At 43.5% G+C, this 19,319-nt stretch overlaps 1 protein-coding gene across 2 annotated transcripts in view; it reads right to left on the reverse strand.

Moving 5' to 3' along the window:
• Positions 1 to 19,319, reverse strand: part of NBAS (NBAS subunit of NRZ tethering complex) — a 682,881-nt gene that overhangs the window by 619,620 nt on the left and 43,942 nt on the right. For both annotated transcript variants that reach the window (XM_075598387.1, XM_075598386.1), the window contains exons 2-9: positions 17,456 to 17,510; positions 14,580 to 14,616; positions 11,664 to 11,741; positions 9,873 to 9,920; positions 6,914 to 6,957; positions 5,922 to 6,055; positions 3,849 to 3,982; positions 2,239 to 2,337 (exon numbers count right to left, since the gene is read on the reverse strand). In XM_075598387.1, coding sequence (XP_075454502.1) covers positions 2,239 to 2,337; positions 3,849 to 3,982; positions 5,922 to 6,055; positions 6,914 to 6,957; positions 9,873 to 9,920; positions 11,664 to 11,741; positions 14,580 to 14,616; positions 17,456 to 17,510 — 629 coding nt within the window. The remainder of the gene's footprint in view (positions 1 to 2,238; positions 2,338 to 3,848; positions 3,983 to 5,921; positions 6,056 to 6,913; positions 6,958 to 9,872; positions 9,921 to 11,663; positions 11,742 to 14,579; positions 14,617 to 17,455; positions 17,511 to 19,319) is intronic.

Below are 19,319 nucleotides of genomic sequence, written 5' to 3' on the forward strand. Positions count from 1 at the left end.
TTCATATGAATGAATGCATAGTAATGAATCTGGAGAAAATAAGAAAAATAGACAGGAAATCCATGCTAATAAAAAGAGATAAAAAAACTAAAAAATCCTTAGATGAGGGCAAGTGCAATGTATCTTTTATTACAAATTTTAACTCAATAACAGACAGGATTGAGAAAACTATACAAAAACATTGGTCAATCCTTGCAAATGATCCTTTTTTGGGCACCCACCTTTCGAAATTCCCTAAATTTATTTATAGGAAGGCTAAGAATTTAAAGAATATGCTATCCCCTAGTGATATTAAATTAAAAGAACAACCTAGCGGGGAGAGGCAATGGTTGAGTAATAAACCAACTGGGAATTTCAAATGTGGGAGATGCTCTGTTTGCAAACACATGCATCCTGACAAAAAACTTTTAAAAGCCCAAATGGTGATATTATTAATATTAATGATTTTATTCTTTGTAACACTGACCATGTAGTGTACTTATTAGAATGCCCTTGTGGTCTTTTCTATGTGGGACGCACAAAACGTGCTCTAAAAGTACGCATTCTAGAACACCTGCGGAACATTAAACTGGGGTTCATGAAACACAGTCTCTCTAAACACTATGCAACATGCCATAACAGTGATCCCTCAACCCTCCTTTTTAAAGGGATTAAACATATTCCAAAGAATAGGAGAGGGGGAGACAGGGTTAAGGAATTATCCAGGCAAGAAACCTTCTGGATACATAAATTAAATACTTTGTATCCAGGTTTAAACGAGGACATAGATATTTGGTCTCTGTATTAATCATCTATTAAAAGCAACTCTCTATTTTAAGTCTTTTATAAGGAATTTTTTTATATATCATATTATGTCCTTTTATTATATAATATGCCTCTAGACATTGTAATCTTTTTAACCATTTTATTCTATTCTGCTGCTCAATATATTCAGAACTTTTCTAACACATGTATGCTTCATATTTATCCTATATTTTACTACCTATTACTCTGGTCCATAGGGCAATGATATTATTGATTTCTGTGTGTACCTATCATGCTTTTAACACTTTTTTCCTTTGTTTTAGCCCATCAACTGCGTCTTGGTTAACAGTGTTTTTGTTAATAAAGTTTGTTTAAAGTTTTTTGCATTTGTTAATCATAGCCAGTGACGTATGTTTTCGGGACTCTAACCCCGTCCCCGTTGGTTCCCTATTGGACAATAGAACTAAGGGGTTAGCCAATGAGGCACGATCGCGGGATATATAGCTTTTACCTGAATCCACTCATTATTAGTCCCTGAAGAAGAAACGTTCCGTTTCGAAACGTGTAGGACAAGGTTTACTAGTGTTCTAGTCTCATACTAGCACCCTACTGCGCGACTTTGACTGTTTGTGAGTAGCGCCGAAATCCCCGTGGTGACGTCACGATCCAGGAAGCGCTTCACACGGAGGAGAGTGCTGGCGCCCAGCTGATGCAAAAGACTGCCCTGCTGAAGCACTGCAGGAATCAGCATCTCCCAGGAACAGCAGAGGTTGTGCACCAATTTCAATAGGACCCTGCAAAATCGAGGACAGCAGCATCACTCCTGCAAGGACACCCTTTCTGGTCTCCGGAGGCGTTGGGTAAAATATCCCGAAACTGCTCGTTAATATTGTATTTGATGTACGCACAATACTCACCCATTTATTATATATGTCAATAATATTTTGTAATGCACTATGAGCGTTGTGCGCTGTGTCTTTTTTGTATCCATTTGCTAGCTCCAGGGGGTTTCTGAGCCCCCCCATTCCATCACAGCTGCAGACGCTCAATCCTAGTTAAGTTATTTATTTATTCATTTATTTCACATATCCTTCACTTTATCACGTCACGATTTAGTTTTTGCGCACTATTACCTTTCCTTGTTCACTTTGTGGTGCTTAGATGGGCTGTAGCTCAATGTATGAGTTTAAGAGTATACAAGTATAAATTTGTTGCAGGATTCAATTGCATCTCAGCTTCACAAACGCTCTGCTATATTTAGCTAGTACAAATATCCAGTGTTCAACTTACATCATGCAAACGTGACTGGCTTTTAATTAAATGGTGTGCAACTTTCTAAAACACTAACGCTCAGCTGTAGTAACCTAATTAATTGTGGCATGGTGACAATAATTACAACAGGTACATATGATCAGATTAATAGCTATTGATTTCATAGTATTCACTTGTGCTGTCAAAATCTGTTAATTGGAATACTTTATATAACTCTCTTACCTGTACCCAGCATGATAAATCACTGATGAAATCCCATCAGAATAATGGCATCCAAAGTTGAAACTGTGGCTCTCCTGATAACTTTGACTGGCTCCAACACTACATGAAAGGGGAAAAATAATGTTTATTTATGTGTCTTAAAACAAGATGCAAGGAGAGAGCGCGGACAAGTGGTAATGATTTAGGAGTGGGAACCCATTCAAAATTCAATGCCATCTTCCTCTGACCCTTGGCAATGAATTATTTCCCTGTCTCTCTGACTCCAAATTTAGGACAAAGAGCAGAAATAATTTTTTTCTTTCATAAATGGTCCCTGTGGTGGGTCCTGGCCGGCGCTGGTCGGGCCTCATGTTGAAGCTGGGCATATCCCCAACTTCTGACCTGCCTCCTGCACTGTCCCACGCTGGGCCACTCTGTGATGTCGGCAGACTTCCGGCGCACAACAGCATTAGAGAGGTTCAGTGGCAGGTCAGAAGCTGGGGAGAAGCCGGCAGCAATAAGAGGCATCCCCACCCCCCCCCGCAGCAAGCAGGACAGGAAGGAAAAGACGCAGTAGTTGGGGAGCGACAACCAGCAGATGGAGGAGAGTCGCATGTAGGTGCGGAAAGAGCCACATGCGGCTCGGGAGCTGCAGGTTGCCGACCCCCCTGCACTAGGCCTTTTTGATCTTTTGTCCTATTAGAAAAATGTTTATACAATTATAGTTTGGCAACAGTGATGCACAATTTACTCTAGGATCTGAGGAGTTAAAAAGATCTAACATGTTAAGTGAATGGTAAAATACGAGATCTCATAACTGAATGTGAGATACTTTTACTGGAACAGAAATATTTTTTATTTTTTTGTGTCAATTACCCATCCGTTCTGCAGCACAGAATGCTATCCAGAAGTACAGATCGTACTCCCTACCAAAACATAGCAAACAAAAATATAGGATCGACCAAAACATAGCAAACAAAAACATAGGATACACAAGTGTAACAGGGTGAATTCCCGTTACATGATGAGATCTGTTGGCCTGAGGCAGCACTGAACAGGTGAATTGCCTGCACAGCTGCCTCATTAAGGGCCTTTAAAAAGCCTGCACTGCAGAGGAATCTCTAGTTCAGACACACACACACTGGACTGCTATAGAGAGCAGGCTGCGTTTGATCTCTCTGGCCTAGAAGACACTGGACTACCAGACCCTTACCCCAGCCGAAGGTAATTGACCTGCACCTTGACTCATTTTACTGGGTTATTAGAAAGGAGCCTACCCCCCCCCCCACACCCCGACCCCCCGAACCTATTGATGGGGTGATGGCGGGTACAGTCAGTACTCCCAACAAATCAAATCAAGCCATTATTTATGTTGTTAAGGTTGCTGGCTAATAACACCTGTGTTTGTTTCTCCTAAAACGTTTCCGGTGTTTGACCCCCTGCACACATCTACTACACCAATATGGAAGGGCTGGAGAACTGAAATCATATTGCAATAATCAAGTGCAAAAAAAATAAACCACCACTAAAAAAAAATACAGAGTATGAATTCACAAACAAATACTGTACACAAATCAAACAATACATTATTTCCCCCACCAAAGTTCAAGCAAATTCATGGTACTGCTCACCTCACTAGGTAACTTTTTAGCTGCCCACGGTAATTGATGACCAAAAGTTCAGCTGACCATTGAGAGCTTACTTTGTACTCTAAGAAGATCAGTCCAGCAACTGCATAACTTGGGTCTCCTGGGAAACTAGTTGTCTGTAGCAATGGAAAAACAGAGTCAGACTTGCCAATTCTTTTTTTTTTTTTTTTTTAAATTAAATTCTCATTAACAGCTTTTATTTTAAAGCAACAATCCTGCCTTTTTGTTATTCTTTGTATACCACTGGAACCATCTTGACTGCACTAGTTATAAACCAGAAACCGTAAAGAAAAAAAAAGATTAAAATCAATTAAATGTAAATGGGCATATGCTGATGCAACCTATACATATTTAGAACCGATACACTGTACATGTTACCAGCATGTTTCAAGGATATCAACGTTACGGATTGGTTCTCTGGTAGGAAAGTTGCCATTTTGTTCCCCATTAGAACTTGACAGGTGATTAAACTCTGACAACAACTATTTGTGGAGGTCTTCTGCTTTACGATCAACACAGTCATGTGTCATGAGGTCCTCAATCACTACAGGGCACCGCGACACAGCATGGTGTTATTCTAAAACAGTTTTCATTTGTGTCAATGAAAGAAAAGTCACTCTCTTTTAAAGAGGCAACATGGGACTGGAGCAGGGGGTCTCCGGGGCTGAACCCCATTCATTTCAGTTCCGGGAAACACTGATTCCAGAGATACTTAATCTCACGAAGGGATTCCGGTAGTCGCTCGGCTACCTGGGTTCATATAATGACAGAGTTTCAAAGCTCCAGCATCCTGCGGGCCAATAGGAAGCTGCGACATCATCCTGTTTGACTTCCTATTGGCCTTTAAACTTTCCCGAGATACCGGCAACCCTCTTTTGAGGTCTGTATCTCAGAAAGGGGGTCTCCAGATCTCAAATTAATGGGGTTCAGCTCCAGAGACCCCCTGCTTCAACGCTATGCTAAAAAAAAAATTAAAAACAATTTCATGAATAGCTCCTTTAATGCGCAAACATTGAATGAAGATTACAATATAACAGAGCCTCAATGGATAAAGAATCCCAAAAGTAGCCATATAACTCCTATGAACCTGCGTGTGTTTTACCCGACAAAGGGATCTCCCTGAAACTTTGAGTACTGTGTGCATCATTAAAAAGTCTTTAAAAAAACTTTTGACAGGAGTTAAATAGACATTTAGAGTCCTTTTTTGGAGTCTTTAATTGCATGTATAGGACAAAGCAAAGCATGTGTCTGTATATTCCACAAAGCCGCAGTAATGCAGGGGTTATTTTTAATGCGTCATCTTTCTTTCATCTTAAATCACACAAACCCACATAAAAGAAAAACAGCATGGCCAGGTACACTTGAAGCACTATGAAACTAGAGTACATCTTTCCTACATACTCTTACTGTGCACAAAAAGGGATCAGGCTGTGTTCAGATTGTTTGGTTACTGGCTATTGATGTTTGATTCCCTTTGGATTTGTACCTGCTGAAGATAAGTATATTGGTAAAGTAATGGCCCCATTTACAGCAGGAGAGGAGAGAACTAGAGACTACTATTGCTGCTCTGTAACCTGTGGTCTGATTTTGCATTATTGTGTACTCACCTTACATTCCCTTGCTTTGCTGCTATTACAGTGTACCTTAGCACTTTTTGCTTGTTAGATTATCTTGTGTTGCTTAGTTTATTAGGGCTTATTTTGTTCACTGTTTTAGGGGTACTGGGGTAAGGGAACTACCTCTTGTTCCTTTGGGACAAGGGGGAACCGGCCTGAGGAAGGGGCTTGTCCCCGAAAGGTTGCCCCCCTGTTTATCCCCCATTGTGTACACCCTCCCCCCCTTTTTTTTCTTCACTTCCCCATTTTCCCAGTTTTTTTCTATTTTTTAGTGTGTTTTGTTCTATTGTGTTGGTGTCACTTTGCTCCTTGTATATAACTTGTGCGTTTATTAAATATTCATTGGATTTGGCATTTCCCACTTGTTGCTACTTTTCCTATATTCAGAGTGTGCTGGAATTATTAGCTTTATTGGTAAAGTAAGTTGCAAATCAAATACCGGAGGAATAACAAAAAGTTCACTGCCCATGAGATCAAACAGTCTGACAGTGCCAGTGCTTTCAGCGTAAGCCACCAGCGTGCAGTCTGGGCTCCAGGCCACGCGTCTCCACTGCGGGTTGGGATCTTTGGGAACTAGAGAGAACAGAAAAAAAATAATACGGCCATTTAAAAATGCAAATCCATTTTTCACTACGGAACTTGTGCACCCACAGTTCTCCTTCATAATGTTCAGGGAACTTTGTTGCGGGCTTATGCTAGTTTTTAATTGCACTAAAATCACAGATAGCATTATGCTCCATTCATTAAACATATTGGGCACTTCCACATATTCCACCTTAGGACCATGAGAAGTTGTGTTTTAGTGTAGGCACCGGCTATTTTTCGGCGTTCACCTTGACGAGGTTGACAGGCTTGAATCATTTTTTTATCAAGCGACGCAACCAAATGGCTCCTTTTGTTTTTAGACAGGATTAAAACGTAGAAATCTCACTAATTGCAAGCTAATTTGGGAGGAGCGCTGGAATTGTACGTTTCTTTTCCATAAATGTATGGCCAATCTTTTTACCAGCTGCATATTACTACTAAAGGGAGGAATGCCGGTATTATGTATTTGTTTGTCATTTAAAAATCCAAGACTGCAGAAAACATATGCCCAGCATCAACTACACAGTGGCCAGATCCACATTTACAATGCAGTGCCAGCCCCGCTGTGGTTAATATTTGTTTTCTGCTACAATTTGAGATAGGAGAAAACACACACAACTTGTCATTTCTTAAAGGAATTTGTAGACGAATAACCTGATAATAATGGATTCTGTTCTCTGAAAAGGTTTTAGCGACTTAGTGCTGCTCCAACATATTTTTTATATTAAAATTATCACTGTTTCCAGCCGCAGTTCTTGTTGACCTTGTTGAATCGTTATTAAGTAGGATGATTTCCGTAGCATGCTAAAAGAGGATTGAGGACAGTACGCACTCAGAACCACTCACCTTGACATTTTCCTATCACAGAACCAAAGTCATCTTTTGCCGACCTGAAGGTTTGTAGGAAAACGGAATACAAAAAGGAAATTAAAATGTAAATCGCTATACAGAGAAATTAATGTTTACAAATCTACACGTTATGCACCCACCAGAGGTTTGCATATATACTCGCCCACACTATTGAATCTGGTATGAAAAAAAGAATGTCTTCTGAGCTAGGCTGCGATTTCTGATTATAAACATATACAATTTATATATACATATAGAGTACATATTATGCTAGAGGGCCCCTGCAGGACTGCAAAAAAGAAAGCAGTGTAAAGGTGATTCCTCAAATGTGGTAACCTAAGCCAGGAGCATGAAATGTATATGCTTGAAGCCTGTGTGCAACTCCCCAAAGCCAGAATAAGGTAACTGTACGGTATGATGATCAATTGATTGCTTGTTTAAGACACAAACTTCAAACCATTTATTTTTTATACATGGGCCAATAAGACTACAATAATTGTGTTCTAGTACAGAAAGCCAATGTAATGATCGTCACAAGATAACATTTTGGGGACAAAGATTCATGTAACAGAAGTAGAAGTTACAGGACATGAGGCAGTGGAAGAGAAGAGTAGTCTTGCGAAGCGGAGCGATGCACACATTTCTGTTGCGAGTTATCGCACCCAGTCCGGCATTAACTGTCTTTCAAGTCAATGGAAGTTAAAAGTCACAATGGGTGCGCAATCCCGAAAACGGACCTTCATGAATAACCCCCTAAATTCACTGCTAGGACTGGGACGCCCAGTCTACTTTGCTATAGTACAACCAGCGGTGGATTTCAAAATCCGCCGCTCTTAGGCACAGCTTTTGTGGCCACCTCCTTACCTGAGCCCACCACCTCCTTCCGAACCATAGCGTTCAAATGACGTCACGTCACACGATGTCACGTTGCCATGGAACGTGACATGACATAATTTACCATGGCAACGAGACGCTGTGAGGTCATGTCGGTAACGTCTGCAGCATTTGATGCTGCGGTTCAGAATGAGGAGGGCGGCAGGTAAATAGCCGGCCGCAATAGATAAAATGACTTCCCATTAGGTCCGATAAAGCGGCGGAAGACATATATGGGGGCAGACAGTTTTGCTGCCCCAGGCCGGGCCTAACAGGCTTAATGAAAATCCGCTACCGAGTGCAACAGAACTTTTTGCTTGTTATTTCTATAGCACAAGCCAAAATATTTATGTTTCAAAGTAAATCTGGCTATCGATTACTCTTGCATCTCAGCATTTGGTCCAGGATCGCTGATTGGTCGGGGACCACAGGCCCCCTTCACTTACAGGGCATCAAGTTTGAACTCTTAAGGACTTTAGACTCAGACCGTCAGCCACATTGAAATGTATTCCGCATCGTTATCTACATTTTCCAAAATTTACGTTTTTTCATCATTAAAGTTGAAATAATTTATCATCGAACGTGTCCGGAGTAAGGATAATGGACTAGGGTTCTTGTTTTATCTACTTCTCTCGATAACACAAGCAAAAATATGTATGTTTCCAAGTAAATCTGTCTATCACTTATATATCAGAATTACTTTGCATTTCCCCTTCGCTGTATAAACCCGCGTTTTCTTGCCAATGAGTAGTAACATTTCATCCAAACCTACAGGTAAAAAAAAAAACAATCTACTCAATGTTTTGCACTTGAAGTCTCCCTAATGCCTTGCCATTTACACAATGCCCAGCTTCCAAAAACAAGGAGAAACTCTCTTTATCCTATTTAACAACAAATCCCAGTAGATGGAGAATATTATTACTGTAGCTTTCAGGTAGTTTAAAGGTTATGGATTTTCTAAACAACATGACAATTAAAAAAAACAAACAGTATTGGTTTCTTATACAGTGCACACAACACTGAACGCAGAATTTTATAGGCGCAAAAGCCTCTGTGTCCCAAAGACATTACAATCTAATAAAAGTAACTTGCCCCAGGTTACAAGGAGAGCGAACACTAGAATTTTGAACTGGGTTCACTCCATCCAGGCAGTGACATTAGCCACTTAAGGCTGCGGCCAGGGTGAAGCGAAGCGAGCACGCTCATGCTTAGCGCGATCAGAGTGCTAATTCTGAATGTGATTGTCCAGGGTGCGTGTGCATGCCCCTGCACTTGTTGCTCACTGATGCATCATGTGAGCGATTCGCCCAATGAACCAGCTCTGTGACGTCATAGTGCCCCCCGACATACAACCCCCCCACACACGCGCAACAGGACACAAATCACCGGAGCAAAATGAGCGCCGAGCGCACTCTCATTCACCCTGGCCGCAGCCTAAGAATCATGCCAGTCAACCACGGAGTCCCAGATTATTGGCAATCTACTTTACGTCAATCCACTCTGTTCATAAATTGTACACTTGCCAACACCTGTATATGCAGGTACATTTCTCCCCCCCCCCCCCAAACAATGAGTTTGTAGTTCAAAACCCTTGAGGTACCCATGCAATAATGTTTACATAAGCGAGACCAGAAGAGCATTATATTGACATTATAATTCTTTCAGTGTTGAAGGACCTTTCAAAACATAGAATTTGACAGCTGAGAAATACCCCTTGGTCCACCCAGTCTGCCCATTTTCCGAACTGCTGTAAAACCTCAGACCCTAATTGATTCTTGGCTATCTTTCATATTTAGCACAGTTAAACTGTACAGTATGTATATCCCAAGCTTTGTTTAATTCCCTTGTTGCATTAGTTTCTACCACTTTAAGTTGGGAGGCAACCCCTCTCCTTTAACCAATGTCTTATACGCCATAAAGAAAAATCCCAAGCACCGCATCTTGTTCATCAGTTGTCTTTGTGGGACGAATGTCAAAAACACAGTACGTCTCTTGAAGTGAAGAGGCTTATAAAACACAGTTGGTACTGTACAGTACCTCTCTGGAAGTGAAGAGACTTATAAAACGCAGTTGGTAAATGTACCTGATTTCTACACACTGGTCCTGAACAGCTGCCAAGAGCTTACCATTACTGCAAGAGAAAATAGAATAAAAACATGCAAGAGGTGGTTATGTCAATCAATTTATATTACACCATATTATACAGGAATCGAACCCATATGCTAGTACCATTTCTCTACCACTACACAACGCGTGTGCGTGTGTGTGTGCGTGTGTGTGCGTGCGTGTGTGTGCGTGTGTGTGCGTGTGTGTGCGTATTTGTATTTTATGTGATTGTGTATTTTGTATGCTTTTAGCTATTAGCCCATCACTGTACAGCATGTGGTGGAAGAGGGAGGGGGGAGGGGGGAGGGGGAGGGAGAAGCCTGTTTGGGATAGATGGGGTGGGTGAAGGGAGTAGTTGCCCCAGGGAGGGTAGTTAGGCCTCCAGGGGGTGTGTGGTGGAAGGGTTTAACCCCTTCACTACCTTAGCGGTTAGCCACAAAGGTAATGAAGCTATGATTTTATTTTATTAGTATTTTTAGTACAGAATTGTAGCAGGGGTTCTCTGGAGCTGAACCCCATTAATTTCAGGGCCGGGGTCCCCCTGCTTCCCAAAGTACAGGCCGCCGAATGGGATGCCGGCATCTTGCGGGAGATTTAAATTTGCAGGTAATACCGGCACCCCGTACGTTAATTCTTCTGGGAAATGTACTTTCCTCTGGACGATGTGAGCCGTGATGCGGTCGCACTTAGGCCATGATTATAGTTGCGGCGTGCGCAACCGAGCTCGTGACGTCATGCGCAAAACATGCTGGAGGTGTGGCCGTGATGTCACGTGAGCGGTCTGCCGTCATTGGCTGAACCGCTCACGTGAAGCGGCCGTCATGCAACAAAAAAACGAATTCAATTGTATTTTCAAAAATCGCGGTTGCGCGCTCCATGGCCTGCCTCAAAGCTATGGCCTTTTGTTCGCGGCACGCGGTCCCTATAATCGCGGCCTTGGGCTGCGCTCTATCCGCTCCAAATTGAGCCCACTCGGAAAGAAAAGAACTACATCTGTAGAAAGGCTTCTGTGGGGATAGCCGCTTTACAAGGGGCAGTTCTGTTTCTGTTTTAAACAGTATATTTCCATTTTATAAATATTGTAAAATAGGCCTCCTAAAATGCCTGCCAATGTGAATAATCCCACGTCTTAATAATAAGTCTCACCGCAGGATCATTTATTAGTATGGACTGAACCTCTAACAAGCTGTGCATCTATGCATCTGATTTCCTCTCAAACTATTCAGAATGAGTTGCTTACGACAGGAAATGCCATCATGTCTCATTTTAAACCAGATTAAAATGCTAAAGAAAACTGCATGAGAGGGTGTTTTTACTTTATTGCAAACGAAATACATATTACCAAGAAGAGGGCAACATGTTACAATAAGAAGAGACTAAGGCTGCGTCCATAGAAGGACAGTCAGCGCTCAGCCGTGCGGACGCTCCGTGATGAGTCCCGTCATCCTCAATGAGGATATCTTGAGAGGGGGCTCCTGCGAGCGTCCGCAAGCGTGCTGAGGCGCAGGGATTTTTTAGCCGACAGCAGAACCTGTTTCTGAGCGTGTGCATGTGAATGTGCTCACAAGTGATCTTTTTATTTGCTATATGCAACACGGTGGAGGTTTCTTGTTGCCTTTTTCACCCACCATAACTTAAAACATACATATTTTTTTTTTATTATTATTTGTTTTCATTATTATTTTTTTATTATTTCTACCCAGTGTTTTGTCAATGACTTCAATGGAAATGCCAGCGCGTTAGGAATTGTTGCACAGTTGTCCCTTACCTGGTAAGTACCAGATGCCAGCTGATCTGCTTGTTGACCAGGCGGACCAGTCCAGAAGGAAGAGAGAATTTTGCTGGGCTGGATATGAAAAGGGAAGAAAACAAATTGAACCTTATGAAATGGGGCCAGGCATCATCACTTATTCAATTAAGTGTCAAAGATGCACAACGGAAGAAACCAGAGACAAACCGACAGTTTTAGCTACTCAGCGAAGGACATCTGCTTCAGTAATCTAAACGAGCAATGTAATACTATGTCCATGCAGGAAAATAGCATCGGCACAATGGTAGAATCATGGAGTTTCAGGCTGAACAGATCCTCTTCAGCAGGCTTATGCAAAGAGAAGTGGTGAGCAGGTTCTCAGAAGGAAACAACCTGCAGTTGTTAACATCCTTCTCACAATAAAACACTTTCAAATATCAACCAAGTACAGTACATATCCTATAATCAGTGGTTGACAAATCACCAAAAAATCTACTCGCCACACAAAAAAATCTACTCGCCACCTAGTACCAAACGTGTGCTGCTTGGGCCAATATTTACTCGCCCGGGGGTTAAATCCACTCGCCCGGGGCGAGCAAATGTATAGGTTTGTCGAACACTGCCTATAATAATCATTCTCCAATACTTCAGTGCTAAAAGGTTTCCCACACATTGCCTTGGAACACATTTGACATGTTTCCATAAGTGAAAAGACGAATTCAACATTTATATTGAACTCTTATCCCACGCTGGCCCTTACCTGTGGAACTCCCTCACACTCATACGCCAAGCTCCTGCTCTCCCCACCATTAAGTAAAACCTCCTAAAGGAAGTGTTTTAATAGCCCAGACCAATGGCTACTGTGCCACACACACAGTCACTCCTACCAACCATTGTGGCCAAGCACTGCCATTGACTGCACTTATTCCCTCACCTGTTGTCTCTGCAAATCTCCCAATTTAGATTGGAAGCTCTCCAGGGCAAGGATTTACTTTCTTATGGTCTGATTTTGTTGGCACTTATTGTATTACACCTTCCTCTACTTACTCTTTGCAAAACGTGGAGTACATTGTGGGCGTTATATAAATAAGGATACATGTCTAGAAGAATATTGTACTTCCCGGTTCTGGTATGGTAATGGAATTATAATGCAATATTAAAGCCGGATTTAAAAAAATAAAGGGAAGAGAACACTACAGAGACTGAGCGACCCATTTTCAAAATGTGAAAACATGGTCCAAATGTTTCCGTCCGCCCCAGACTAAATATTTGGTTGAAATGTCAAAACAATCTTTATTATTTCTCTTTTTCCCTTTATTTTATAGCAGACATTAGCAATGACATTTCTTGCCATCCACACCAAGTCATCGCTGCTCCTGTTATGAAGCACAATATTTAATGGCAAGAACATGAGTAGGAGGATTCTCTCTCAGATGTCAGCCCCGTGATTGCCTCAGCCCATCGCAGGAGCACTTAATGAAATTACAGTACGGTCCATTGATGTCTGTCTGCTTGCCTATAGCCAATGAAAAATCGGAAAATGCACTCTGCCGTTGGTTAAGCATTGAGATCCAAGTCAAAGAAACAGCATTTTAAGAATTTGACAAAACACTATATTTTCCACTGCATTCAAGTTCAAAAACATACGTGTCAAATCAAAGAGGTGCGCGTCTCATTTTCAAAGCCTGATGCTGAAGTACCCCAGAAAACACGATGCAGCACAGAGTGATTTGTGATTCTGAGCAGAAGGTTCTAATCTCATCTGAGTTTTTAAGAGTACATTTACTCTGCCAGTAAAGACACAACCATTTTCAAAAGCAGATATAAAGTGCATGTTTCCACATTAAAGTAAATGGATTATGGGACTTCAGTGCTGAAGCCATGTTGAGAAAAGCAAGTTTTGTGTATTTTCTGCAGGTTCCATTTAAAGCAGCATTTTATCCTGATGGCCAAAATATTACGGGACAAGGGGGAGAAGGGTGCCTACAAATGCAATAATACCCCCTTCTAAATCCGCCCCCCTATTTCCAGTGATATTACCCCCTCTGGTGCAAAGCAACGCGCTTTTGGCCCCAATGGCAGTGAAGGGATAAACTTCAGATACTTCCCATGCAGGGGGCTGCCTTACACAAGAGAAAATGTCAGCAAGTAAACTACCTCCTCTCCCCTCACCATAAGTCGCCATTTTTGTATACATTTGATTTTCTTACTTGCTTTAAGATCTCTGCGTGCCTTTTATAGCACTGCTTTTAATTTTTGAAAGTCTGATGCTCCATTAAGGAGGTAAGTGTTTGAAATATTAGGTAACCGGGAGGTTACAATGGAGCTCTTCCCCGAGTCCAGTGTAGTTTAAAGGTTACCATAGTAACATGAGACACAAGAGAAAGAAAATCATGGCTTTTAACCTAAACCCCATTCCTATTTTTAAATAAAGAGCAGGATATGTTCCCAGAGCCAAACACTATAATTGATAGAGTTTAACTCATAGGCTTCTGGGTGGGGATGTTGATTTAACGTGATTCCAAGCCTATAAACCTTTAGTACAAGCATGGATCTCAGATCTCCCATCTACAGATGACCTGGATCATGGTGCGTATGCATCTACAACACATGATCATTCTATGTACTACAGGGTATGTTCATACGTAGTTCCTTCTTAGGAAAATGGCTGCCACTTATTACTCATAACCTCCTCTATTTAGAAGTATATGAGTCAAGTAAACTGAGAAGATAGTTCTGACATGCTTGTCACAGATATTCTGCTAAAAGCAATATCTTGTACTTCCCTTTCTTAAATAAATGTCTACTTTCTTTGAGAGCTACGGATTCACGGATAGGTAATACTTTATAACCCAGGGAAATTTGCCAAGTACATAATACTCGATGTGTGCCAAACAAAGTTAACTTTCCAATTGCACATTTTCAGAGACGTACCTGTACCAGACATACTGCAGCATATACAGCACAGGGCCTAGGGCAAGAATGAAGAGATGTTAAAGTCACTTTGAGAAAAATAATTACTTCAGCATTCCATTGGGGTACACAATAACCAACATGGTGGGGGGGGGGGGAGAGATACATATTACCTCTAATGGAAAACCCTGATCGAAATTCCTAGGTATAACCATGAAGCACATACTTTTTAAGAGGCTCTGTCTAAGCTGTAAGAAAACTTATAGCCCATTTGTTTGAATAGGCTGCAGGCTGCCTTATGACTTAGCACTGCTTAGTAATTAAGGCACATAGGCTCTACTGTAAGAGAAAAGGATTAAAGCTCATATGTACTAAGGAGTGCTAACCTGTAAGGCGCATGCAGCACAGAAGACACTTTTACAGCCTATTCAATTAGATGCACAGTAAGGTGTCTTCCGGTGCGGGAAGGTGTCTTGGGCTGGGGCCATGATACCGCAGACCGTGCGGAGGCGTCCGTACGCTGAGCGATCAGATTGCCTTAAGGCAGTGATCGCGTCCGTGCAGGCGGAAGCGGGCGCACGTTGCACAAAAAATCAGTTGAAACTGATTTCTTGGCGCGAGAGGCCAGTCACGTAAGCGGTTCGCCCAATGAGGGAGAACCAGCTCCGTGACGCACCTAGGCACGCCCCCCACGGCATGTCTGCACTGTCCACAAAACACACCCGCTTCACTCGGATGACATCACGGCCGCGCACGCCTCCGCACGGGCAAAGGCACCATGGCCCCACCTTATGGAATAGCCCTGCTTCGTATTTATAGCCCTACAGTATATGCTTCCAAGTTGAAGTCGGGAGGAGTCGGGAGAAAATACTCAATTCATTTGAGATGGACGTGCTAGAGAAATAATGCTAAACAGTGACCATGGTATACAGGTCAGAAAACTACATATATACTTTTCATATTACATTGCCAATGTATTTTTGCAGGAATAAAGAACAGTATAAAATAGAGAGTAGATGTAGTGTTCAATTTAGTCCAGTTTTGTACAAAAGTCGACGTTGCTCTCTGAGGAACGCGTCAGGGCTAGTCAGTAGTTGGACTGCAGCCTAAAGCAGGTGAAAACTTTTAATGATAAAATAACATTGTGTTTTAGATTTCTACATACAGTATACTTACTATTGCATGAACCCTGATTTAGTTAGTTCAAACTTTAGCCAGAGACAAAATAATTACCTGATTGATGAACCAATGCAAACACACCAAGACATTCTCTTTATACTGGAATGGCATGCTGGGTTTTGTTAAGTTCATTTGAATTACTTTTCAGAAAGGCATAGATCAATTCTCTTCCTAGGATTTAATTTAGACAGGCATATGCTAAGTAAGTTAAATATTGATCCAGAGAGAAATCCAATCGCCATCACTGGAGAAAGGAAGGTTTTTCCCCCCAAATAATTGGCAATGGTTTCACCTGGCGTTGTTTATTATTTTGCCTTCCTTCAATATAGGAGGAGTAATATATTTCGCTCAGTTACAAGTTAAGGTTGAATTCTATGGACGTGTCTTCTTACAACCTAATCTATTATATAGTAAGAGTTCTCCTAAGTCACACTCTTACTTTACAAAAGGCTGCTTTAGGGACACTGTCACGGGAGACCAGAACTATCACACCAGGATCAATTTGCCAGACAGAACAACAGAGTTGATAAAATTGAATTTATTGGAATAAAAGGTATCCACAACTGTGCAAAAAAAAACAAAAACACTCCAGACTGGGGAAATGGGGTTACCCTATAAACTTAGGCGCAGGGACCTCCCTAAAGAGATTTCCCCTATTCTGTTCCCCACACAGTGCTACAGGGACTAGTCTTCAGGCTTGGCACCGACACTTGAGCTCTACATCTGCAACAGCCATGAGACATAGAACTAGAGTTAGAGCTAACTAATAGGGCCCTCCCCACCTTTATACCCCATGCCACAACATGGATACATGAAGGGAGGGTAAAGGCCTGGTGTCTTTAATATAACCCAGCCTCTGATTGGTCAGTTTAACTGCAACTAGCAAAACGTTACATGAAAACTGTTACAGGGAAAGGTCACAGAAACCTTTGCAACATCACACACACACAAACACACAAACACACACACACACGACAGATACGGGGGTAATGATGGGCTTGACCTTTATTAAAAGCAGTCACATTTACCCCTACGATCACAGACACCATCGCACTTAAGAAAGAAAAGTGCTCTGCTTAGATAAAACTCCGGCAGCTGTCCATCAAAAATCAAACTACAGTACCCACTTCCTATAATATATTAAAAACAGTTCCATCTTATACTTGCACAATGGATTGCCTCTAGCTGAAATAAGTGTTTTATTGGAGTAGATAAAGCAAATAAAAATACCCGGCCATGTGAGCACATTCACATGTCTCAGACAGGTCTGCAGCCCTGCCTGTCCCGTTATCTCTTAGCATACATTGCCTCCACTGCAGCCAGGGATTCTGGGAAATGACATACCAATGAGCACTCAGTGTGCCACTTTTTGCTTCTTGTCCTGTTCAACATTGATCCCTATAAGCTTAGTAGGAAAAGCAAACTCAAAAAATACGATCTCGACAACAATAATATAGCATCAGAAATTGGAAACATCTGCAAGAAGTACCCCTGGCCACAAGAAAAACCGCATGAAAGACAGGTGCTATTTGATGATGAAAGATTCCTGGATCTGTGCTCATGCTGCATTATTCTTCACGGAGCACATAATGGTGCTACGCAATAAGGAATGGAAAGAGAAGGTCGGAGAATGAGAAGGCACCTTGTGATCAGCCAGGCCTCTGTAATGCACTGGAACATGTCCAAAAAAACGCAATGGGGAAAAAAACTCTACGTACCTGTAATTGCTTTCGTGAGGACAAATGATACTCCATGTTCACGGCTGCCTCGAGGCTGCAAATAGAATTGTTGTACTGTTACCCATTGTGAAAAGTAATTGCAAAAGAAAACATATGATGTAATAATGGATAAAACTGATAAATATCAGCTAATTACAACTGTACTCCTAGTACAGTATATTGTATTCATAAAAGCATTCAAGCTATACATAAAAAGTGGTGCTTTAAGTAGGAATACACAGAAAAGGATTCTTCACGCTCTAGAACAGGCCTGCACAACTCGTAAAGCGAGAAGGGCCGAACTGCTCCAAGGAAAAAAAATTTGGGCCGCACGGGTAAAATCATCATCATCCTCATATATCTCCCCCAGCACCCCTCATCATCATCCTCATATTTCCCCCAGAACCCCTCACTATCAACCTTTGCGATACTCCCCATCTATCTCTCATACCCCCATCTCTCCCCCTCACCCACACACATAATACCCCCCTGCACACCACACACATCCCACCCCCCTGCACCTCACATCACTCTCCCCCCCTGCACCTCACATCACTCTCCCCCCCTGCACCTCACATCACTCTCCTCCACTGCACCACCAATGACCCTCCCCTGCACCTCCAATGACCCTCCCCGCACCTCACCCCCCCTTCTCCTCACCCCCTTCACCTCACCCCCCCTTCACCTCACCCCCCCCTTCACCTCACCCCCCCCTTCACCTCACCCCCCCCTTCACCTCACCCCCCCCTTCACCTCACACCCTTCACCTCACACCCCCCTTCACCTCACACCCCCCCTTCACCTCACACCCCCCCTTCACCTCACACCCCCCCTTCACCTCACACCCCCCCTTCACCTCACACCCCCCCTTCACCTCACACCCCCCCTTCACCTCACACCCCCCCTTCACCTCACACCCCCCTTCACCTCACACCCCCCTTCACCTCACATCCCCCCTTCACCTCACCTACACCTCACCTCAATGCACCTCACCCCCCCTTCACCTCACCCCCCTGCACCTCACCCCCCCCTTCACATCACACCCCCCCCTTCACCTCACCCCCCCCTTCACCTCACCCCCCCCTTCACCTCACCCCCCCCCCCTTCACCTCACCCCCCCCCCTTCACCTCACCCCCACCCTTCACCTCACCCCCACCCTTCACCTCACCCCCACCCTTCACCTCACCTCAATGCACCTCACCTCACCCCCCTGTACCTCACATCACCCCCCCTGCAAATATCACACCCCCTGCACCTCACATCACCCCCCTGCACATTACCCCCCCCTGCACCTCACATCACCCCTTCACCAGCCCCTGCACCTCCCCTCACATCACATCACGGCGGGACTGCGCGCGCTCGCAAGCAGCGGGCTCCGGAAGTGCCGCACTGGAAGAGCGTGCCGTCTTGAGAGCGGGGAGAGGGGGCTCGGCTCGCGGGGGGAGGGAGAGGGGGCTCGGCTCGCGGGGGGAGGGAGAGGGGCCTCGCTCGCGGGGAGAGGTGGCTCGGCTCGCGGGGGGAGGGGGCTCGGCTCGCGGGGGGAGGAAGAGCGGACTCGGGAGGAGGGGGGGTGGAAAGCCGCCGCCGCGGGCCGCACAGTGAGTGCCGGCAGGCTGCATGCGGCCCGCGGGCCGTGTGTTGTGCAGGCCTGCTCTCGAACATGGGTGCTCAACTCCTGTCCTCAAGCCACTGCCAACAGGTCAGGTTTTCATAATATCCCAGGTTCAGCACAGGTGGCTCAATCAGTCCCTGCTTCAGCACAGATGGCCCAGAGGCTCAGTTTAGACTAAGCCTCTTATTGAGCCACCTGTGCTAAAGCTGGGCTATTCTAAAAATCTGACCTGTTTGGGGCGGCTTGAGGAC

Source organism: Ascaphus truei, chromosome 4 (genome assembly GCF_040206685.1).
Source record: "Ascaphus truei isolate aAscTru1 chromosome 4, aAscTru1.hap1, whole genome shotgun sequence".
Lineage (NCBI taxonomy): Eukaryota > Metazoa > Chordata > Amphibia > Anura > Ascaphidae > Ascaphus > Ascaphus truei.